The sequence below is a fragment of the Agrilus planipennis genome, unplaced genomic scaffold (genome assembly GCF_000699045.2).
Source record: "Agrilus planipennis isolate EAB-ADULT unplaced genomic scaffold, Apla_2.0 scaffold243, whole genome shotgun sequence".
Classification (NCBI taxonomy): domain Eukaryota; kingdom Metazoa; phylum Arthropoda; class Insecta; order Coleoptera; family Buprestidae; genus Agrilus; species Agrilus planipennis.
In genome coordinates, this window is record NW_020438952.1 from 10,313 (window position 1) to 17,895 (window position 7,583).

The 7,583-nt window shown below is 31.7% G+C and overlaps 2 protein-coding genes across 4 annotated transcripts in view; one reads left to right on the forward strand and one right to left on the reverse strand.

Annotated features, from left to right (window-relative positions):
- LOC112904570 overlaps positions 1 to 2,684 on the forward strand; it is a 10,560-nt gene extending 7,876 nt beyond the window's left edge. The window contains exons 6-9 of the mRNA XM_025974834.1: positions 1,246 to 1,294; positions 1,377 to 1,764; positions 1,901 to 2,152; positions 2,381 to 2,684. Of these exons, the coding sequence (XP_025830619.1) occupies positions 1,246 to 1,294; positions 1,377 to 1,764; positions 1,901 to 2,152; positions 2,381 to 2,561 (870 nt within the window). The 3' untranslated portion in view covers positions 2,562 to 2,684. The remainder of the gene's footprint in view (positions 1 to 1,245; positions 1,295 to 1,376; positions 1,765 to 1,900; positions 2,153 to 2,380) is intronic.
- A 480-nt stretch (positions 2,685 to 3,164) lies between these two features.
- Positions 3,165 to 6,898, reverse strand: LOC108740643 (microcephalin). Of its 3 annotated transcripts, none has more exons than XM_018475029.1 (5): positions 6,116 to 6,898; positions 5,809 to 5,973; positions 3,796 to 5,694; positions 3,667 to 3,744; positions 3,165 to 3,601 (listed from the first exon to the last, which is right to left on the reverse strand). In XM_018475029.1, the coding sequence occupies exons 1-5, from the start codon at positions 6,686 to 6,688 to the stop codon at positions 3,293 to 3,295; spliced, it is 3,024 nt and encodes a 1,007-aa protein (XP_018330531.1). In that variant the 5' UTR covers positions 6,689 to 6,898; the 3' UTR covers positions 3,165 to 3,292. The 3 variants fall into 3 exon arrangements, with proteins under 3 accessions (XP_018330531.1, XP_018330530.1, XP_018330533.1); XM_018475028.1 differs by having other exon boundaries at positions 3,165 to 3,604; XM_018475031.1 differs by having other exon boundaries at positions 3,582 to 3,601; positions 3,663 to 3,744.
- Between the last annotated feature and the right edge of the window lie 685 nt (positions 6,899 to 7,583).

Below are 7,583 nucleotides of genomic sequence, written 5' to 3' on the forward strand. Positions count from 1 at the left end.
TCCTTTATAAACTAACGGTTTCGCACGTGAAACTGCTTACTTTCGAAAGGTTTTTTTAAAATTAATTTTTAAGTGAATACCTGATTGCAATCCTTACCATTATAAAACCTTTCATCTACCTAGTGTAATTATCTTTTGAAGCTTCAAGTATGTTGCACTTGGTATATTAGTTTCACAATAAATTTATTAAAAAATTCTGGCAGTTGTTTCGGCAATTAAACCATTTTCAAAAAGTATGTATCTACTATCAAAGTGGCTTAATCGCCGAAATGATTCTTAGAGATTTTTAATGAATTCATTGTGAAACTAATGTACCAAGTGGTTTTTCTTCAGTTTCTGAATTTTATATTTCAACATATTTCGCCAAGTGCCAACTGACTAACATTCAATAGGCACTATGTTAACAATAATAATCTATGTCGTTATTTATTATTATCTACATATTTCTCTATAAAACCCCTACTAAATGAGTAGATGTATTATAAAAAATATATAATATATAAAATTAAACACATATCAGCTATAACGCTAATCGTAAAAAGTATAATATAACTGACGATGAGTATTAGAAATAAATACTGAATGCAGACTTTGAAGATAACTGTTAAAATATTAGAACAGTTTGCATTAACAATTAATAAGATAGTAACATAGTACGTACTTAATTATTTTAAACATATAGTATATTGTATACATATTTAGATACATTTATTCCAATATATCTCATTAGAAATAGGTGTAAACGAAGTAAAAAGCAAATATTATTAAGTAAAATTTAGCAGTTTTTACTGTTTTTGCTTATTAACGATAACATGATATTTTTACATTTTGAATAAAATAGAATAACATGTTAAACGCTAATAATTAAGTAAGGCAAATTTGAATTGGCCGGCCGCCCCTACCATTGGTATGACCCAACCAAATGGACGCTCCTCTCGCGCCTTTCTCTGTCGCTTGGCAACGACAGTCGCGTACGTACGTTAGTCCTAGGAGGGTGCGCGCGCCATCGTCTCGTGTTATTATGAAAATAGTGAAAAACATTATATTTTACATTTTCGGAGATAATTACACTACCCAAAATCTGGATTTTGTCACTACGAACTTTCAAATATCATTTTATTATCAGTAACTATTAGTGCCGAGACTTTGGAGCGAAAATAATTAACTCGTTGTTGCGTAGTAGTAGTAGCGTGGGTATACGGTATATTCCACGCCTTGTTTGCGAGTATTCGTTTGTTTACACAGTTGCCTATCCATCCCTCGAAACGTAAACAAGCGAAAAATGAGTGCCAGAGTATTCAAGCCGATCTGTTTAATTGAAATGTCTCACATGCGAAGTTCGCCAAGTGATAACAGTAGACGATTTCCGTGCAAAGATGTTGTGAAAGTAAGACGCGCCCTTTTCGAACCAATCGATCACGAAGAGACGCAAAAGTTTTTGGAACAGGAATTGTCCAAACAATCCGTGAACGAAAGTGAAAAATGGGAGTTCGATTTCGTGAACGAAAGACCTCTCAAAACAAAGGGCCGTTATGAATGGACGGTCGTTAATAGTAGCAGCGCACCTGATCTTGAAAAGCCCCGGAAGAAAATAGAAGAAGTTTATGACACTTCCACTCTTTATCCTCAAACTCTCAGTACACCGAAAGTTGACGGTGAATTTGAGAAAAAAGAGGAAAATAGTGCCGTAGAGAGTATGATAGTCGATGGAACTCCTCCAAAGGATTCTAACAAAAAACAAAGTCTCATAACTGGTAAGTCACTGTTTAAAATGCTAATTAACCATTTATCGATTTATCTCAACTTATGTTACCTATTGATTATAGATTTTTGAAACAGTTATATATACATAATAAAACTATTTATTTCGAAAACCTTAATAATGTGTGANACACTTCAGTTATGTTAAGATGTTTAAAGCTGCTACTTATCTAAGTAATCCAAATGTTCTTTTTGTGGGTACTAATTCTGATGAGCAGTATCCAAATCGTTATGATTATATAGTTCCTGGAACTGGTACTATTCTAATTGCTGTTAAAACTGCTGCTCAGAGGGAACCCTTTATTGTAGGAAAACCTGAATCATATATAGCAGACTTCATTAAAAATGAATACGGAGTGGATCCTAAAAGAACATTAATGATTGGCGACAGGTAAAATTTTTATAGAGAGTTATTGAAGCTTGGTCATCCTTTTCATATGTTCTATGAATACAAAATAATTTTATAAATAACCCACTTTCACTTATACGGCATATAAGACACAGACACAAGTGCTATTTTTCTCACAATTAAAACATCTAATAGACTACAAAATTTGAATAACCCATAAAATCATCAAAAATACTGTACATGACCAATAACTCAAATTTACAACTGCAGGTGCAACACAGATATTTTATTAGGAACAAGATGTGGCTTTCAAACAATGTTAGTTTTAAGTGGAATAACAACTTTCAAAGAGGTAACACAATGGAAGCAGTCAAAAAAACAGGAAGAACGAGATCTTGTACCTGACGTATATCTTGAAAAGCTGGGGGACTTACTCCCTTATTTGAATTGATATATCAGTATTTTAGTTAAATTCACTCATTTGGGTGCAAGAACTATATAGTATTTAGCCATTTAAATAACTTTCATTTTTGACTTTTATTTTATGTACTTTTAACAAAACAAGTTGTTACAATTAAAAAAACAAATTATAAACAACAATAGCATTTTATTTCAATAGTATATAAAAATATATCTATCTTTTGAAGCCTAATGTTGGAGTCATATTGAATGAACACAGAAAATACTTTGTATTTACAAAATGAAAGGAATAATTGCCTTACAATTTTCTGGAAAGCTTGGAAATGTACTTTTGTATCACCAAAAACTTACTAAAACCTTTCTGAAAATGTATTCACCAGGCACATTTGCTTAACAATATAAAAATACATAAACTATACGTGGTTGACCAATACCCATGCATTCATAAATAACCATAAAGTGTTTTACCACAGTATTTCTGTAGTTGTGTGTCTTTTATTTTGTAATATTGTTAAGTTGCGATCTCACACACATATCCCATTCCTGGGCATGTTGTATTACATTATATGTAATATACGTTATTAAAAATGAAAAAAGGAAATAAGAGCAAAGTAGAAAATTAAATCGACAAAAATATTACGAAAAAAAATTTAATGAAAATACAATTTTAAGAACAACTACTCAGATGGCATATATAACTAAAACATAAAAAACCTAATACATATAAAGACTAGGCAAGAACAACGTATTTTCTATGCGTAATTAAAATTCTTGGCTCTCCCTTATATTTAACTTCAGAAGATAGTTTTTAAATGGTTTCTTTGTATTGTACATAACTGAATCTAAAATCCACTTTTCAGAAACACAAACTTTTTGTTTCATATTAGTTATTTCTGCTACAATTACAGAAGCTGAACTCATGGTCTTGGTAATAGTTCCTTTGCATAGGACTATTAGTTCCTCCAAATCAGAACGTCGAGGAACTGAAGCATTTGAAACAAATATAGGGCCTATGTTTTGAAAAATATCCATTGAATATAAAGAACCAAATGCCTGTCTTTGTTGTCTACACTGCTGAAAAATAAAATATTATTAGAGAGGACGATCATAAAATATATCAATCAAATGTTACCTACCTGCACGGCAGGGGAGAATTCCGTTAATTCGTAGTCTTCCTCCTCAACCCATCGCCCAACTTCGAGAGATTTATACAACTAAAAAAAATATTAATATTCTGTATAAACAAAATAATTGTTATTATTTACCCATTCAATCTTTAAAATCCAGCATCCTCTGGCAAGTGCTCTTAAAATGTTGATAGTTCGTCGAGGTTCTCCTGCCACCAAATGTGTCGTTTTTTCACTAACTTCATCTTCAGTATAAAAAGTTCCCAATTTCTTAACAATCTGCATAAAGGTTTGCACGTCAGGACTATGAAGCCTTGTACAAACTATTGACGATTTTTTATTTTTGATTAACTTTTTAACTTTAATCTGACTTAAAGTCTTTCCTTTCGGAACAAAATCGTAGCTGCTTCTTCTCTTCGAATCTTGTGGTGTTGCTACGGATCCTTTTTGTGTTAATTTCTTTGTTTGTATTCTCAGTGAACGTCTCGCAAGGTCTCTTATTAGCTTTTCTTTTGTTTGGTTTGGGTGCTTCATGGGGGAAGAATCTGTCTCACTTTTTGGACTATGAGAATCTTTTTTATCCAGGTTCTTTCTCTTAATTGGCAAAATATTTTCTTGACACTCATTACTTTTTGTTTTTGATATACCTAACTTCTTTTTGGTTTGGTTTTCATCTCCTTGTGAACTTATTACGTTCACTTTATTTTTGTTAATATTTTCCATCAAAACTGTTGAATTAAACGAGACTGTAGGCTGTTTAACTTCTAGAACTTTGTCTAAAGTTCTTCGCCTTTTTAGGACGTCTTCGTTCTCTGCATTTCCTTCTTTCAATAAAAACTCATCAGGATTAAATAACTTTCTTCGTTTCTTTTTGTTTTGGCTCATTGTGTTTGTGAAACTGAGATCACTGCTGCTTTCTGTCTCATTAAATAATTGATTTGTGGGATTTTTAATATTATTCAATTGAGTTTCTGCTTTATTTGAAGAATTAGTTTGAACATTGCAAGTTTTCTTCGATGTTAAATTTATATCCGAGTTTAAAATTGAGCTTTTAAATGAAGAATTTTTCTTGGATTTTACATTGACGTTTCTTGATTCATTCATTTCATGCAATTTTTTTTCATTCAAAGTTAAATTTATTACTTTCCGATTATTTCTTGATCTTTTCAATTTTTCGCTACTTTTCTCTGATTCTAACTCCTTACAAGTTCTACTTATTGAGTAATCATTTTTTGAATTGGAAGTAGCTGACGAAATACGTAGAGATGACATAGTACTGCTTACATTACTAATTCGATTATCACCTTTTCCTTCAGAACTTCCTGCCTTATTACTGTTTTCTAAGTTAGTAGTATTAGATTTTCCTTTTTGTTGAGTGTCAGTCGATAATCTTAAGGAAGATAATTGTTCTGTTGCATTACTGCTCTTTGATCCACTACATGCACTTATTCGACTGCTTCTTCTTAAATTTCTTCCTGTCAAAAGAGACTTAGATTCGCTCGTACTTGTTGAATGGGTTCCTCTGCTATGCAATTTTTGCACATTTAGCTCTTTATCCTCATTAAGCAACAAGTTACCCAATTCCGATTTATTAAACGTATCCCTCACGTTATATGTTGTTTCAATAAGCCTATCAATTTCAAAAATTGAATTGCTTACTGACTGATTAAGCTTTTGTAATTCCTTACTTCTTTTAACACTACAACCATCAACCATACCACAGTCTGACTCAACATCAGATAAACTAATAGAACTATCATCAAGCTGGTCGCTGGGTGAAGAATTTGAAATATTTAGAAGCCAATTTTCTGTTGACAATTGTTTATTTGATTGTGGTATACAATTTAAATTATTTGGATCAGTATTAGTAGAATTCTCTTCGCTACTGGATGAGACATTTACATTTTTCTTATTAAAAGTGCTTTTCCTTTTAGTAACAAAGTCTGAATTAAAACTTTGAGAAAGTATTTCAGTACTTAAAGCTAATGTCTTTTCAAACTCATCTTGTATCATTTCTTCATAATCGTTTTGAAAATCCTAGCAAACAAGAATTACAATATGTCACACACATGCATACTAATGTGTATAAATTGCCAAAGGCCTACAGTAATGTTTAATAAATAAATAAAATCTAAACAAAAAGATACTTACAAGGCAAATTTTAGAAAGATTGTGATCTCTGGAAGAAAATCCCAAAGCTGGAAATTTCTGCTCAGGAACCCTTATTCCAGTTGTTTTTATAGCATCGAGCCACAAGACTGACACCAAATGAATTTTCAAAAGTTTTGCTTTGTAGTAGGTATTAAAAGTACCATCCTAAAAATAAACCCAATATTTTTAAAAATTAAAAATTATATTAGTGCATAGTAATAATTACAAACATCTTCCATTAATACCCAACTTTTAAAGAATGGTCAGCTACAGTAACATTAGTAGCTTTCTCATTTTTTATACTTACTTTAAACACAACATGTGTCACATCTTTAGTAAAGGTGTCTCTTACTTCTGCACCCATGGCTATCATTAAATTCTTAGCTCCCAAAGATTTATTTTCAGCTCCACACTTCAATTCTACAAAACCTATGACTCCATCTAGAAGCTTATCAAATGGAACAGTTGGAGAAGCAACAATTGGTGGAAGTTGATCGGAAGAAACAGAACTAGTTTCACTGGCCTGTTGTTTTTCCTTTGCTCTTCGCTTCCACAAAGCAGAAGGACTCTCAAATCTAGGTTTGTTTTTTACTTTCTTAGGCGTGAAATTTTCTTCAGGATTTCCATCAAATTGTAAGGCTTTTTTGTTTTTACTGATGGTCTCCTTTCCTTGAGTAAGCAGACGTAACAACAGCGCTCGTTTTTCTGAATCTTGTATTAAATTACTAATTAAATCGTCATTTATCTTTCTATCGGAAGTGCCTTTATCAGTAATAAATGAACTTGAACACTGAAATTGCATTTTCCCTCTATTTCTATCCAATATATCTGACTCAAGAAGTACTGATGAAGTTCGTCGTTTCCTCCTGTTAAAATCCATCGTATACACTGTTATTGTTAGTAATAATTAATTCCAAGCCTCATATTTGATTATTATTAAAATGGCTATGTACGAAAAATCTCCTTAATTTAATACTAATACCGACAGCCACTAACACTAACTGTTGAACTTCGAATCAATTTAAAATCCACAAAAATACATTTTAAAATCTCATCCATAGACAAAATCTCATCGAAGCCAATAGATGAAAATTCTTTCTATGCCTACGATCCATTGACAGAGAACCATTGATTAATAATTGTTTTTATTAGGTGTGTTCTATTATACCAACTCAGTTTAATTCATAAATTAATAGAAACTGATACACCTTTCAAGAAAATTACCCCAGTAAAACTTCGACACATGCAACGAATTTTAAGTAATCAATTTCTAAGAATTATTTAATCTTTCTAAGTAAATTAATTAAAAATAATATTAATGTGGATACTTGGTTAACATTTTAGGGTAGGTATGAGACACGAGGTTATTATTTTTCGTTCACTTAGTGAAAGGTACACCGTCAATATAGAAAATAGGCAATATGGAAGTCCGGTAATTTGCCGTCAGATGTAAATCCAGTGCCGCACTATTAAAGTTGGTTGTGTGTTTGTAGTTTTTTTCCGATCAAAGTTTAACCGTAAGTCCTTGGCATCGTCAATAACTTCTAGCAATTATGATTAGTTTTAGTGCAGTCTGCGCACACAGCATCTTTCTCTAAGTGAACGGACATACTTTTATCGGTGGTCTGCGTTGGATAGTTGTGATTGCAAAGTGACATACATATATGGGCACACGCCTATTTTTATTTATATTAGATATTATATATATATTGATTGATTACAGCTAAAAACTCATCTTTTTTACTTGCGTTTTTCTGCATTATTAACCTTTTTAC